General features: G+C 47.2%; 1 protein-coding gene across 1 annotated transcript in view; it reads right to left on the reverse strand.

The window, feature by feature from the left end:
• Positions 1-9,747, reverse strand: part of BRWD3 (bromodomain and WD repeat domain containing 3) — a 37,262-nt gene extending 27,515 nt beyond the window's left edge. The window contains 4 exon segments of the mRNA XM_010137262.1: positions 758-979; positions 2,037-2,197; positions 7,536-7,634; positions 9,603-9,747. Coding sequence (XP_010135564.1) covers positions 758-979; positions 2,037-2,120 — 306 coding nt within the window. The 5' untranslated portion in view covers positions 2,121-2,197; positions 7,536-7,634; positions 9,603-9,747.
• Between the last annotated feature and the right edge of the window lie 6,082 nt (positions 9,748-15,829).

Consider the following 15,829-nt stretch of genomic DNA (forward strand, 5'->3'; position numbering starts at 1 on the left):
AGTCTTTACCACCCTGCTATTGCTCACTGGGCACTTGCCACACAACTGGAACTGCAGGGGCACAAGCACAGATTCTCCGCAACCCCCAGTCTGTGCTGCACTGGGGCTGCTGCGGTGTCTACGCATGCTACGGCCTCCAGAACTGCTCCTTACGGCACAGGCTGAGATAACGAGCAAACGAGAACTGTCGAGTAAAGATTTCCAGCTACCACCCTGCTATTGCTCACTGGGCACTTGCCACACAACTGGAACTGCAGGGGCACAAGCACAGATTCTCCGCAACCCCCAGTCTGTGCTGCACTGGGGCTGCTGCGGTGTCTACGCATGCTACGGCCTCCAGAACTGCTCCTTACGGCACAGGCTGAGATAACGAGCAAACGAGAACTGTCGAGTAAAGATTTCCAGCTGACAGTATTCTTCTGAAAAATAAATGTACTCTATAAACACAACCACCGAAGATGCCAGCCATGTCTTCCTGCCTTGGGCAGTTGATGTGATGCTCTCAGGTCTAGCAAAAGCACGGTCACCACAGAGGCAGCGATGGACCACACAGTTAAAGGCAGCCAGAAGCAGCAAGATCATCCCCTCAGGCAGCAGTTGGCCACTGCGCAGGGGTGAGTTTGCCAGGGAACGCCCTTGAGCTGGGGCAAATCTGCACTGCCAGAGATGAGGAGGTAAGTTTTATCCCTGATTGCTAATCCACATCTCTTAGTACCGCTTTAATTTGAGGGTTTAGGAAGGAAATGTCATTCCTTACCTGTATGGAAGTAATGGAAGCTGAGTGGCCCTGCAGCACGGCGACTGGGGCACAGGTTCGAAGACACCACACTCGGACGACTTTATCACAACTGCCCGCAGCGAGCAGCGTGTTCTCATAGTTAACGGCCATGTCCGAAATCTCAGCCGAGTGTCCTCGCAACGTTGAGAGCAGGCGCCCGTCATCTGTAGCCCAGATTTTGACCAAACAATCATCTGACCCCTAATGCCACACAAAAATTTCCAAAGATTACACAAGATAACATACATGGTTCACGTGTTCATAGCATACACACGCGCTGTAGGCGAACAAGCAACTAAACCCTGGCAGAAGCAGCACCTCGGTGGGATTCCAGAGCAGCACAGCCACAGAGGCACTCCCAGAGAGCACCGTGCAACGCCACGTGCCACCAAGGAGCCGTGTCAGTGGGATTTCGGTTCAGGACGGGACACGACTCAAAAGCACCTCCAACACAGATCACTCTTTTACCTACAGCGGCAGCTACATGATTTCATACTCAATCCCAGCACTGCCAAGGTTTTTTCGACAGGTCACAGTCCTCTCCACTCTCTCTCCAGACAGTGCAGAGAATACTCACAGCAGCGGCTGGGGCTGCCACGCTACATGCTGCAACGTAACACAATAAACCCAACCGCAATACCTGTCGGTATTGACTTGAAATTACATTTCATTAACTGCGGCTAAATTCGAACACAAATCACTTTCAGTTCTTCATGTCACTGCAGATGAGGAAGATTTCTTGATGGCGTAAGCAAAAATGGAAAGGCCCTCACTGTGACCCAGAGTAATTATCATTAACAACATCTCCATTTGACCAGTTCCTAATGAGCAAGAACACAGAGACCCCCATTAGCTGCCCAGGTAATCTGTTTCTAAACTCTTACTGACAAGAGAGAGGGCAAAGACAAGGCAGGGATTAACAGTAACAGTTAAAAGACATGTTATCAATTGGAAAAAATCTGCTAATTTTTAAATATGCCTAACAAAAAGCCAGGGCAGTGTCATGGTATGTTCTACCGAGGAAGCAAAGTTTCAGTCTACCGGCGCCGTGAGCAGTTTTAAAATAGCAGATCAAGTGTAAAGTGAACATTAGCACAGGAGGGGATGCCCAGCCATCTGAAGGTTGTCCTGCCCTTCCTTTCTGGCAGCCATGTCTGCATCTCAGTCAGTGACCAAGAGGCTGTTCCAGGACTCAGGAAAGGAAGAAATCAAACCAAGCGGAGCAACCGGCCAAGAAAAGTAGAACTTTTAAACTTACTGTAAAGATCCTTCTGCCGCTGCGATCGAAGGCGATACAATACACAGAGGATAGATGTCCCAAAATCCTCTTATGCATTTTCATGTGTTGGTAGGTGGATGTTGGGAACAAGTGGCTGAAACGTCCACATCCAGTTAATTGCCTGGCAGAAATTATATTGACTGGGAGGGGAAAAAAAGAACAAAAAAAACAAACCACAAGAGGGAAACTAAGACATTAATTTTGCCCAGAACTCAAAGTAAGTAAGTACTAAATTGAATATAAGGTTTGGTAACAATGATGTTACCATAACATGTTTTATTATTATAATCCCTAAACCTGAGCTTCTTCCACCTTACCAGGACATTCTGCACAGTCTCTTAAAAAGAAAGCCCGCTCCTGAGGAAGCCCTTCGCCACCTCCCCCACCACACACTGCACCTGCTTTCTTAGGCCAAAAGATCACTCAAAGACCTGACAGTGCTGTAACGGGGTGGTGGGGAGCCCTGGCCATAGCAGGCTCCCCGAAGAAACCCCGTATCCTGTCTGCTGCACACCAAAGTTGGTTGGGCTTCTGAGAGCAGCATGGAGCTCTTCGGGGCCTTTCAATCCTTTAGTTTAAAAGTACGACGAACTTGACCCATTTCCCTAATTGCATAATCATATCGTTGACTATCCACACAAAAAAAGGCTATGGAATATGTTAAAAAAACCCCTACAAAGTCAAGAAGCATCGTTTCAGTGTTACTGGCCCTGTAAGTTTATATGATTAAAGGACTTATACACAAGTAGAGAGATAAATGGGCAAGGAAAATTACTTCCTGTAAATCTGGAAAGAATTTTTTTGTTTCTCAGTTTCATGCTCTGAAATTTGGACTATTTTTTAATCACTGGATGCAATTAAAACTCTATGTACTAGGAGAAAAAAAAAGGTGCATAAAAGGTGTGGATGCCTACAAAAGCCATCAGGCTCACAGCGCGACCTCGCCTTTGATCAATATTTGTTTTTCAGGTAAAAACACCCATTCAGCACCTATCTGCACAAAAAGCAAATCTCACCAAACCAAATTAATTCACTATCTACCTACTATTCAATTGACACCTGATATTACCCAGGAACTGTCTGCCCTAGCAAAGCAAAAATGAAATCTTTAACCCTTTTTTCCAGCTCTTACAGTGAAGGCACAGGGATTCCGTGGTGATAAATGCTGCCTACTCAAAATCCCTCCCGTTTCCTGGAGTGGATTCAGCTTCAGAGGACGACAAAGTCACTTCACCTCTTTGTGTGCCCATTTCCCTGTTTGCACAATGGGGACAAGACTCCTCATCTCCCGCAGATGTAATTTTGTAATTTTTTGTAATTACAAAATAAAAAGCTTCAATCGCACGTCTCGGAGGAACACAGAACTGTTGTTGTGCCATGAGAAGAACCGTCTTGACCAAAACAACAGCTTCTTTGAACAAGAAGTAGCCAGTATTTGATGTATCGCTATAGAAATGCTCAGGGGGTACCAGAAACACACGCACAAAGCTGTGGCTGAGAGTTTCATCTTCCCACACTTTATAAACTAGCACTGCCTTCAAAGGCACTGCCAATAAACCCCCTCCCCGTGAAACAGAACAAACATCCCCAGCTCCGGTTCTCCTATCTTTTGGTAGATTAATACACAGTATCTAAATAGGGAATTGCCCACACATGACAAAAATCCTTGAGAAATTTGCTTTCTTAGGTATAATGAAGATATTGTACTCAGAGGGTCTAAAAGCATTTTAAAAAGCCCGTATTCCCACACAGGGAGTCAGCAACATAGTAGCTCTAAAAACTTTCAGCAACGGATCTCTTAGTGCTTGTGTGTGATGCCACCCAGGGCCTCAGAGCTGCCAAGTCTACCCCAGCACTGCTTCCTGCCAGGAAAACAACGTACAAACCCCGGGGTTTTTCCACACAAAAAGTAAGCGCATCTAGCTGTCTTGTTAAGAAAGGTGAGTTTGTTTTGTCGACAAGCAGACAGGTCATCTCCTCGGATGAAGTTCCTCACCTCCATGACTGCTCTCTGGTGCAGAGGTGCCACCACTCCTGCCAGGAGGAGAGATGGGCACCTTGGTCCCACCCCAGCCCCAGTACAGCCACGCTGGGGAAAGCCCTGGCTGACACATGCTAGTGCCTCCTCCACTACCAACTCTGGTACCTACGGAGGGGGACCTGCAGTAAAATCCAGGCATCTTTCCGTTCCTCTCTCACAGTCCTTGGTCCTTCAGGCAAATCACTTGGTGCCAGTGTGGGCATAGTTACATGGGGCAGGAGTGGGTCACAAATGCCGTACAACAGCAATTCTGAAATCACAACCCACTCTACTAGAGGTAACAGCACAAACCCTTGCAAGAAAGCTCACCCAGGAAGGATAAAACCAAAACCTTGCAACAATATTCCATCAATGAAAATAAGATTTAAAAAAAAAAAAAAGCCATCATCAGACATGACAAATTGCCAAGTCAAGTCACAGCTTCAGAAGGAATTAAAACATTTCAGCGTGGATAAAACCAGTTTTCAAACCGCTCAAATTCCTCCTCTCCCTAAAAACCTCACTCTGTTTTTTGTGAGCAACAATAGGAAACAGAATAGTGGTACAAACATCTGATTTTAACATTGGTTTCTCTAGTGTGAAGGCTTTTGCATCAGACTATTTACCCTCTGAAACAAGCACTATGACTCTGCAATGAGGATGTAACATTTTGCACAGTCAGGAGACGTGGTGGGGAAGCAAAGCTGTGACCTCATCGCAGGGCTGGATCGAGCACGAAGACCGGGTACCACTCACAGCATGCAGAAGAAACACGAGTCTGGATTTAACACACGCGCTGGAGAATAAACACGGTTGGCTCACACATGCACAGTATCTTCTCAGAGAGTGGATGAGCGGCCACAAAGACAGCTAGATCCAGGGAAAGCACCAGGAGAACAAAGTGTTCCAGCATGCAGAGCTGCTGACCTCATGGAGCTCATTTAGAGCAGAGAAACACCATCGATTCCTGACCTTGCCAGAGCTCTGCTGTTGGCAGGCCCAAGGTAGCTGGATCACCTTGACTGTGCGTTTCCATCCAGCTGAACTGCTGGTTCAATCAGACTATGCAACAGACTTCCCGGTTCCAAATTTTGTGTTATTTTCACTAACAACAGCTAATAAAGATTTTCACGCTCAGATTAGAGCAGCTCTAGTAAGCGACTAAAAAGGGAGAATAACCTTCACTCTAAGCTGCTTTGTGTTGCCTAAGAACAAAAAAGTCCTGACAAACTGAAGCATTCTTTGAGAGCAGGTTTGTCATACAGAGTAACTCCCATCGCTGAGGTACTGCAGTGACGATCTTTCAGCTTTCTGAGTGGAAGAGCACAAAGGGAACCTACACAGACCACTCCTGCAAAACCTGCAAAGAAAGGCTCTGAAAGACCATCTTCATAGGATTCACCGTGCTACCCTGGCAGCAGCAGAAAGCCAGGTCAGCACTTTCCCCCACTCCTCCCTCAGCAGATCACCACAGACCTCCACGACTCAACACCCAAACAGCGCGTTCCTGAGAAGTGCTGACCTGTGGAAGCCATTTCTCGGAGACTCCCCCAGCCAGAAGAATTCCAGCTCTGCCCAAACATGCTGGGGAAAGGCAGCACTGATTTCCTGCTCCAATTCCACTGTGCATGACCTTTTGTTTGGGTGGACAGACCACAGGGTCCCATCCCAAGCCCAACCAGAGAGAACAACAAACCACCAGACCTTGCAGCTCCTCCAACTGAGAGGGCAACCACGAGCAACCTCATTCTTGCAGCAGAAAAACAAACTTATAGTGGCAGCTTAAATCTTTATCACTGGAAGGGAAGCGATATAAAAGCACTTTTAGCTGCTGGTTCTATACTTTATCTCCCAGTCTACACTGGCGATGACACAACTGTTTCATCACACAAGCACACGGCAGCATCTGTGGCTGTCACCAGTCACCAGAAAAAAACCACCCATTTTGCACGAATATCCATAGAAGAGTTTTGTGACTTTCACTTCAGGATTAACAACAGAGAATTCCCAAACCAAACTCCTGCCTCCTGCACAGCTTCAGAGCCAACTTCTTTCAATCTTTATAAACACCTTCGCCTATTACTAGTCATTTACATACCTACACCAAGGACTGTATTCTTCCAGGAACCAACACTTACAAAAATTAATTCCTGTCTGCAAAGATCCTTCTCCATATAACACCTTTGCACATCCTAAAAAACAACTCATAGGGGAACACCAAAACCAACAAACCAGTCTGTTCTCAAAGTCCCTAGTCACCCAGCGAGCAGCGCAGACCTCTGCCACAACTAGCTAGAATGGTTCGTTAACGCCACATATTCCAACCACACACGGTCTGAGTCTCCTCTTAGGAAAGAGTCAACCCAGGAAATACAACAACAGAAGCTGAGTGTGGGCTGTAAGATGCAAACAGCCATTTTTTTTTCCATGCAGAAGACCCACAACTGGGTTATTCCATCATGCTGTTGCCACAGCAGCACAGTCCGTATGCAAAGCACACTATCGATTTCAACCACAACCAGCCCCGGCTTTGTCACTTCTGTCTGACAAAGATTAATTTTTAGTAATGAGAGAGAAAATGCAGAAGCACAAATAGAGGAACAGACGTGGTGGAAGCCAAAGACTGCCACCATCATCTCTCCATCTCCAGCGGGTTGGGAGAAACGTAGGGGATGGATTCCCTAACAAACCAGAAGTCCATACATTGGCACAAACACGCAGTCAATACAGATAAAATACCCTAATAAGAAACAAATCGTGACCAACAGGATTTATATTTATGCCTGCATGAATCAAATTTGCTTTAAAAACAGTTAATTAAAGTTCAGACCATACAAGGAAAATGCTTTTCAGCTTAAGCAGAACAGCTCTGTGATGACAGTAAGCTGAATGCCTACATACATCTGAGTTTTATCCAAGCCCTTTATCTAACCAAAACTGAAGTACCACAAACGGTGGTTTGGTGAGTGTTTCCTTTTTGGAGAGGGATGTTGCAAGCAGTCTGTTTTCTGTCGTAACAGAACTGCAATGAATTCTTGAGTCAAAAAGGCTGCCTGGGAGCCAGGCTCTTTGTTCTGGCCAAGTTTCCTAAGTGAAAAGATGGTCTCCATGTTCCTGGGACCATGCCCATCCCATCTTATAAGCATATGTACATATTATATAGGTGTATCTTAAAAAAATACTCAAGCATGTCACCATCCAAACAAGAATTGATGTTTTTGACATGGCCACAATCTTTTAATACGTGCACACACGTTATGGAAGATCCAAGCCTGAATAATACAAAAGCAGTTACTCTATTGTCAGCGAGAAACACTTTTTTAGACTAATTCATGGTGAAATCACCAAAAAAAAAGCCATTAATGCAAACGCCTAGCAGTGTCTCAGTAGCTTTCAGCTGGAACAGTAATAAACATCCAGAGGAGGAAAAACCACCTCCTTTAGGCTGCAGAACTCACCCACGTTTGGTGGTTTCCCGTAGTTCACGGGCAGTTCGGGAGGCCGGCCTCTGTGGAGAGCTGCAAACGCAGATCCTTTCCATAGCGTGTGCCTGAAGTCTGTGCCGGAAAGATTAACAGCAGGTTAGTGACACCAGCAGCCAAACCAGGCCCAACAGAACGGAGAGCATCACCCGCCACCCCCAGCATCCCAACATAAGGTTTGTCTTTTCAAAGCGTTTGGCAGAGATTTAAGGGTGAAAGGAGATTGCTGATCTGATTCCTAGATCGAAGCAACATGACTGTAAATGGTGTCAGCCGATTTGTGCTTCGCTTTGGTGAGTAGAGAGTTCTAAACCGACAGAAAGAAAAGGAGCGTTAAACCATTGCTGCGGTTTGAGTCCTGCTACAGGAGCTCTCCTGATGAACTGGGCAGAACACACACACATCTGCTCCCTGAAAGCGGGAGACGCAAGATCTTTTGTCACTGGCTCTGTTTGCCTGCCATTGGTGGCAGCACGCTCTCCTCTTGGACTCCCCTCTGCACCCCACACCCAGAACCCCATTGTTTGTAAAACCAAGACACTTTTCTCTAAAGAGTCTCCAGCTCTCTGCTGCCAACTGGCCTCTGAGAGCCTCCTCTCTAAAACAATAGTGATTTTTCTGAGGCTCTTCAGAGTGCCTTAGAAATTAGACCTGGACTTCTTCCATTTCTGGCCATCTGGAAGGAGAGAAATCAACTTCCACGGTGAATAAGTGCTGAACCAGCAGGATAGTGCTACAGATTGGTGGGTCTGTTTATCACCCTTTGGATCTCCGAAGGGCACAAGCTTGCGTGACTCAAAGAGACTCCCAAGAGCAGCTTCTGATTAAAACCCGAAATGCAGCACGGAGCATTACACTCTCACTCCTTAAAACCAGCACTCTTTCTAAAATAGATCAACATAGCCTTAAATACTAATGAGAAACGGAAAGTGATGCACAGCCAGGGTGAGCAGAAATCCAGGTACATCACGAATGGATGCTGTTTGATATTAGCAAGTGGTTTATACCCCACACGGCACAATGTCACAGCACCTTCTTCTGAAGGGGAAAAACCCACCATAAACCTAGGAGAAATCTCTTTGCAATAAATTCATGGCACAGCTGAGGAAGTGCTACATCTTTCAGCGATTCATCCAGCCTCTGTCCCCCCATTCACCTGAGATACCTCTGGTTCCCTGCACAAAAATGTTTATTTTCTCCTTACATTTTGTTGCTGGTTTCTTCTAAGATCCCAACTGAATGCGAAAGGAAGGAACGTTTCTCCCTGCAAACCTGAAATTCCCCACTCAATTATAGCAAAGCAGGAGCGAAATGAGGCTCAGTCCCCAAACTCCGCGTGAGGAACCGTTTGCAAACAGCGCATCCCTCCAGGTGATACCCTGGAGTGGCTCTGCAGAATGCTACAGCCCTTGTTAGCATCAGAGTGTGACTTCACAGGATTCGGTAAATCAAGTGCTCAGCTGCCGCAGAAACAGGAAGATTCTGCTCTCCCATCCCTGCTCCTCTCCCAGAACGGTGCTCCTGCTGCCTATGTCACCTCCAGCACTCTGATCCTTCCACGAGGTAATTTAATCCACCACGACAGCAATAACAGATTTTGCAATGTATTAGCTCTCTGAATCAGCACATCACGGGATCAGATCAGCTCTGGTTCCTACAGGGAAGGAGTGGCAGGGACAGGGGGTGAAGAGGGAAGGGAGGATCCGCTCTGCTCAGCAGCAGATGGCTTTCAGATCTGGTTAGTTATGACACAAAACTGGGCTCCCAGGATCATTATCTCAAGCAGAGCAGTTCTGCAAAAGGAACTCGACTGCTGCTCTGTTCAAATTACCTTTAAGCAAGGACAAGCAGGAATTATCACTGAAGAATAGGCCTCACCTTCTCCCACCCTCAAAATGCTGCCCCAAATGCCACCCTGCCCTTCAAGCTGACAAGCACAGGAGACACCCCGGAGTTCCTGCAAACACACACACTAGGAACTGAAACGAAAGGGGGTTTGATCATTAAAATGAAATTCAGCCTCACAGAAACCGAGACTCTTACCTTTTGCTGCTCGTAACAGAGACTGGCGCCCGACGCCCAGCAGTGTCTGCACACCCAGGACACTCTGTGGGATTTCCTTGTCTAAGAGGGGTCCGAGTCTCTCGCAGATCCGAAGCAGATAATCCGGAGGGATGTGTGCATTGACAGCCACCTAAACGCAGAAATAACACAGACATGTGAAAATGGGGTTATGCTTGCTTCTACTGGTATTTCTTTGTTCAGTTCATATCCAGGTTACTGAAATTAAGTCTGAAACCCCTAAAAAGCCCCTCACAATTCATTACACCAAAGATGTCTTTTAAGGATGGAATGTTGGAGATGGACATGGAGTGTTGAAAGAGTTGGAGCAGAAATTCCAGGTAGTGGTGGTTGTTAAGATACCCCTTAACAACAAACACAACCCCCTGACACCGAGTTCCCAGTGCAGCACTGGGATCAGAGCATTGCCTTGGGTCTTCTTTTAAGCCTTTCTTCACCCTTCAGTTCACTCTTCTCACAGAGAGAGTTGCTCGCTCGGCTGAAACATCCCTGCCAGGCACTCACAGCACTGCAAGAAGCCAATGTGCTAAAGCCTAAAACCCCTAAACATTCCCCTCAAAGCAACACCCACTCTCCTATGTAGCTGCTGGGAGTATCTTTAAGACCCACACGTGTAGGCCCTGCTCCTAGTCTGTCATCTCGAGAAAACATTCTTCTTTTTCTCCTTTAGACAGAGACTGTTTTCTTTGGAAAGACAATAGGTTTTTTCCAACAGTCTGTTCAAACAGCAAATAAATTGTGCCTCATTATCCAGAACATCCTGCACTTGCCTGACTCCTACTCTATTTACTAGCTGGCAGCACAAACTCGGCATCAGAGCTCATTGAGCTCCTTCCACCCGGGACACACAGCTACACCCACCTCCTTTACAAAGCTCAGCGCTAACAGGTCACTCAGCTCTCACGTACCTGTGACTGACGGTGGAAGGAACAGTGGTATTAGACCTATTTACAACTTCAGCATCTGTTGCAATGTTACGAAGAAAGAGACTGTCATAAACCGGGATTTTGTTTTACCAACCACAAACCAATGCCAAGTAATCTAAAGCTGACCTGCGAGGGACAGGACAGAGCTCAGCGTAAAGGAACAACAGTGGGCGTGTGCCTGCGCACACCTCTCTCTCCTGCACGACCACTTCAACTGGATCCAGCCACAGGCCAATACTAGTAACAGTGACTGGCTCCCTCCTGGAGGGTTAGGACAAGGTTTTTTGTGCAGTTGTCGTGAGCCAGAATGATTCTCCAGCCTGGCCAAAACCACAACCAAGCTCTGCTCTGCATCAGCCTTGGCCTGGAGGGAGCCCTTCCAGCCACCCTGGCTAGGAACGCTCACCCGACCAAAGGGGGAAAAGGTTTTCTGCCAGGTTTAGCAAAGCTGATCGTGATTCAAAGAAGCAACAGCAGAGCTGGTGGAAAGTGAGGAACAGGACCAAGAGCAGAACATCAGCAGACAGGCCAGGTACCCCTCCTACCCAGAACCCAAGGTCCTGCCCCAGCACAGTGGAGGGAGTGGCACGCACCAGGAAGGAGGAAAAGGTAAGTGCTTCACTGGGACCTGATGCCAAGACAATGTTCGCTGAACTATGTCATCAAACAGACTATTACTGCCTGTCATTGGGAAAGCACTGGTTCCAGTTGGGCAACAGCAGCAGTGCTACGGGGCTCAGCGCTGTGAGTCAGGCGTTGAATAATGGAACCACCTGCCCTGTAAGCAGGATCAACACTGTCCCACAAGGAAGATTTTAGCCAAGAAAAAAAGCAGGAAAGGCTCTTCTAATGACATATACAAATTAGCATCTAATTAAAAACTCTTCCACTCTGATGGCAGCTCTCAGAGACGGCACAGGCTCCACCACACATCCTTCAGCTAACGATCCGGCTCTGGCCTTCTGAGGGAAACACAAGAATCGTCCCTCTGTGGGGAAGATAAACTTGGTGATGGCGTTGACACCATCCCATTCCAGGGCTCTTCATAAGGCGAGCATCCAGGAATGACTCTGTGAACACTTCCATGCACTGACTGCTTCCTCCAGCCATTCTAACTTGTTTTGGGGTTTTTTTTCCCCCAAAATCAGAGTTCCAAAATCATATTGGTACCTTCCCAGCTGCACAGCCAGGGAAGCCAGTGTCTAAGCATGAATTGTCTTTCATTGTAAATTACATGATGTAACAGAAGATAAAATGAGATAAAAGTATTATCTGAACTTTGGTATTTTTTTGTTCTTACTCATTCCTGAAATACTATGAGTGTCTTAATGCCACAAATATTGTATTATCTTGAGCCTTCAGTGTGGAAGAGGACTGAAAGCATCTGAAAACAAAGGCAAGTCTAAAGAAAGAAGCTGTGATTTAATAAAATGCAAGTATGAAATTCTTCTCTACATCTCTGATAATTAGCAACGCGCTCCTCAGTCCACAACTGCCAATTCTAGCAATCTACTAACCTGAAGATTAAAAGATTACAAAGAGTAACCAATCCAGAAGCTGTGGGATTTTACTTCTAGGGGAGGAGCAGGGGAGGAAAAAAAGCACAAACCATATCACTGTCTTTGGACATATAAAATGTCAGAGGAAGTCCAAGCCATCCTCCAGCGTGATGCAGCAAGACGCTCCCTTGCCACTCAGAGCCGGTTCAGAAGCATCGCTGCTGTTCTGTGCCTAGAAGGAGGCGCTGAACCAAACCTGGCAGCAAATATCCTACCAAGGGGGCGAGCATAAGTTATTCCACGAGCAGCCCTGACTTACGCAGGGCACCCACTCAGAAATGGAAAGGGACTTTGTTGCTTAAAGCTCCAGAGACAAAGCCATGGTTTGATAACGAGAGGGGCCTGGGCACCATTGGGAGGTAGAAGCTGGATGTGCCAGACTCCCGGAGCATGCGGCAGGTTCCTGTACGTGTCTGGTGGTCATTGGCATGGGACACCCAGCCATGGAGCAGCTCAGATCAGACGTCTGCTTGATCGCTGCTCAGGCCAGAAAATTGGTCAAATCCATCACAAGTCAGAGTTAAGTCAGCACAAGTGAGCTGCGGAAGCACTGAGACTTTAGCGCACGGTTTTATTAGCCTGTGAACTTTTCCCTGCGACACTTCCTGTGGAGCACATTGCACAGACCAGGCACAGACCACCGTGACCATCTCCTTTATCAATGTGCCCTGCTTGCCAGATTTCCACCCCAGCCAGAGCCATGCCAGGCTCCCGAAGAAAGGCCGTAACACAGTGCATATTCCCATTCTTCTACAAGCCAGAACAACCCAAATAAGTGCCCCTTAGTCTGAATATTATCGCTGTTGTTATTACCAGGCAGCTACACGGGCAGGCAGCAAGCGCAGCAAATTCTCCTGGAGATACTTTTCCATAATATCTTCCAGATAAAATGCTTAAACCGCAGCCCAGAGTGAAACAAGCAATTCTATTTTCAGGTTCCCAAAAGAACTCAAAACAGAAATCCTTCTTTCACCTCTGCGTGAGACAAGCTGCAAATGGATTTTAAGTATCTTTCCAAAACACGAAGCTGCAAACATGAAGCTGAGAGAAACAAAAGCCTCCCAAGTCAGGTCTTCATTAAACGAAGGATGGAAAAAGGCAAAGCTGAGCATCAGTTATAGCCAAACTGTTTCATGGATGCTTGCCCAAACCCCACGGGGCAAAAATCAAACAACAACGAGGATATTAGCACCTCCTCCAATACAGCAGAAAATACTTTTTGAATATTAGAAAATATTTTAGAAAATAATTAGAAAAAATTAGAGTAATACAGACCAAAACCATGCTCAAGGAGAGCTTTTAAAAGAGCACGTGAAAATAATGGAGAAGAGCTGGAAAGGCACTAAGTGAGAGCAAGTCCTGCAGCCTGGGATAAACTATCACTAAGAAAATGTTTTGTTGCCTTCGGACAGGAAAGGCCCTGTAAATGTTAAAATGTGAGAGCACAAGAATGCCACGAGTCCTCTGTCACAGTAACCAGCCAGGTCCAAGGATCCAAAAACTTTCAAGAGTTGGTTACAGAATCAATTGACAGCTGTATCAAAAGGCAGCGGAGGAGACCAGGAGGACCCAGGCAGCTGAGCAAGCAGGAAATTACTCAAGCCCTCAAATATGGAATCTCAGCAAAAGGAAGCTCAGATACAGGGCTTGCACGAGATGCCAACAGCATGCAAGGACACACGAGTGTAAAAAGCCATTATCCCCTCGGTTTCCCCAGAGAGAACCGGTTGGAACCACTATGCCACCGAATGACATTTTCCCGAGGTGACAGAGCCGTGACACCTCTCCGCTGCTAATGCTGGGATTGGCAACCTCTATAAATAACAGCACCTCAGCCCCACGGCCAGTTTAAAGCACTGCAGCCGGGCAAAGCAGAAATGCGGTGCCAAATCCCATAAGCTGCTCCACAGCAGCATTCGCAGATGCAAATTCTCCACTGTCCGAGAACAAGGACCCTCTCCTGCACAAGCACATTCCATGTCTCGAGACCTCGCACGTAAAATCGCGTCGGAGCACAGCCGGGCCGTTACCTGGACAGGCAGCCACGTGCTGCACAGACAAAGAGAGGGCAAAGGGAGCACAAGCGCACGTAAGCTGGGGTTCTCTGCGCGGGTCTGCTCACTGGGTACGACTCTGATTAGTGCATCCGAAATTCTCTTCTGCCTGGTGGTACCTGACAGCTAAAGTAAGAGATCAAACTCAAACAGAAAACTCACCAGAGTTTTCACATCCTGACTAAAAGCTCGAGTGAAGAGGGAGGAAACATTCCCTAGATAAGAGTCACTCAGTAGGTGATTTAGTTGTTAGGCCTTTTCGATGGCAGGAGCACGGGCCTGTTTTCTGAAAAATACCAACACTAACCTGAACGGTCACACTGAGAATGGAAAACAGAGCTGAAACCTTCACGATTAGAACAAGAAATGCTTTGTCAGATTGGCCCAAGCAGAATATTGAGCAAACCAACCCATTAAAAAAGGATCAGCCTTCTCTTGGTTTGTAAAGTCTCCCCGGGCTGGATTATCTCAGCCCTGCCCGACCAGAGTGGCTCCAGCGCTGGGCAGGGAGCGGTAACCAAACCGGGTTTTCTCTCTGGAAGCGTTCAAAAAGGAGCAACAGCGAGAAAAACCTTTGTCTCCAGTTGCCGGCATCTATCATTTGCTTTCGGTTCATTATGTGACTGAGGTAATTAAAGCAAAGGCTGGAGCATTTGCGTTCTCCCCAGCCCTGGCTTTGTCCTCAGAGGATGTTCAGCCATCAGCTGGCCCTGAAGCCGAGCAGTTCAGGTTAATATACAATCACAGGCAACCACAGGTCCAAATTCCAAACACGCCGGACCCCAAGCACTGCGAGGAGGGAAGGCCTTTCCTCAACACCTCATGGTGAACTCTGTGGTCTGAGGATTAAGGGAGAGGAGCTCAGTTCATCCTCCCTGGCACCAACCTGTCTCTGTTCCTTACTGTAAATCATGATAAACGGTTAAGTAACACTAGATAAAAAGGCACTCTAAAAGGCTGGATTACTGTGGATTAGTTTAAGACAGAGGGGGAAAAAAAAATCTTATACTTAATGTTGATATTTCTAACAGCAAGAAGCAACATCCTGTTAAATCCAGGCCTCACTTTACAGCCATTTGTTTCCTGTTTCTGAAATTTTAAAGGCAAGTACATGGTTTCATCAACGCCATCTAATACACACACACAAAGAAAAACAGTTTTGAGGCTGTTCTGTTCATGCCCCATAGAATGAAAGGGGGAAATATGCACGTTCCTGTAACTGATTAAGCAAAACCCATGTGTCTGCAATCAGATTCCACAGCCCCACCGTTAATATGCCTCTCGGGTACTGGGTGCAGTCACAAGCTAAGCCTGGAGCAGGCTGCAGTCAGGCTCCAGGTTCTCCAAGATCGAGAGATGGGAAAGGCAAGGTCGTACTTTCCGTTCCTCCGCAGTGAGGAGATCTCACCGAGGCAGCAGATCGATATTAGAAAAGCCATCCACAAGTTTTCAGCATTCCAGCTGCCACGGGCTGACCCAGTGCCGTACGCTACACCCCAGAAATGGCAGCGGGGCCAGCTGCACCCTTCGGGGACAAACGGCAGCGACTTTCCCGTGTCGCTGCTTTCACGGCCACCCTCCCTCCCCAGGGCTGCGGGGGGCGCGGGGCCGTGCCCGCACCGCGCAGGGCCACTGACCCTCCGCAGCGA

The sequence above is a fragment of the Buceros rhinoceros genome, unplaced genomic scaffold, assembly GCF_000710305.1.
Source record: "Buceros rhinoceros silvestris isolate BGI_N320 unplaced genomic scaffold, ASM71030v1 scaffold24445, whole genome shotgun sequence".
Classification (NCBI taxonomy): Eukaryota; Metazoa; Chordata; class Aves; order Bucerotiformes; family Bucerotidae; genus Buceros; species Buceros rhinoceros.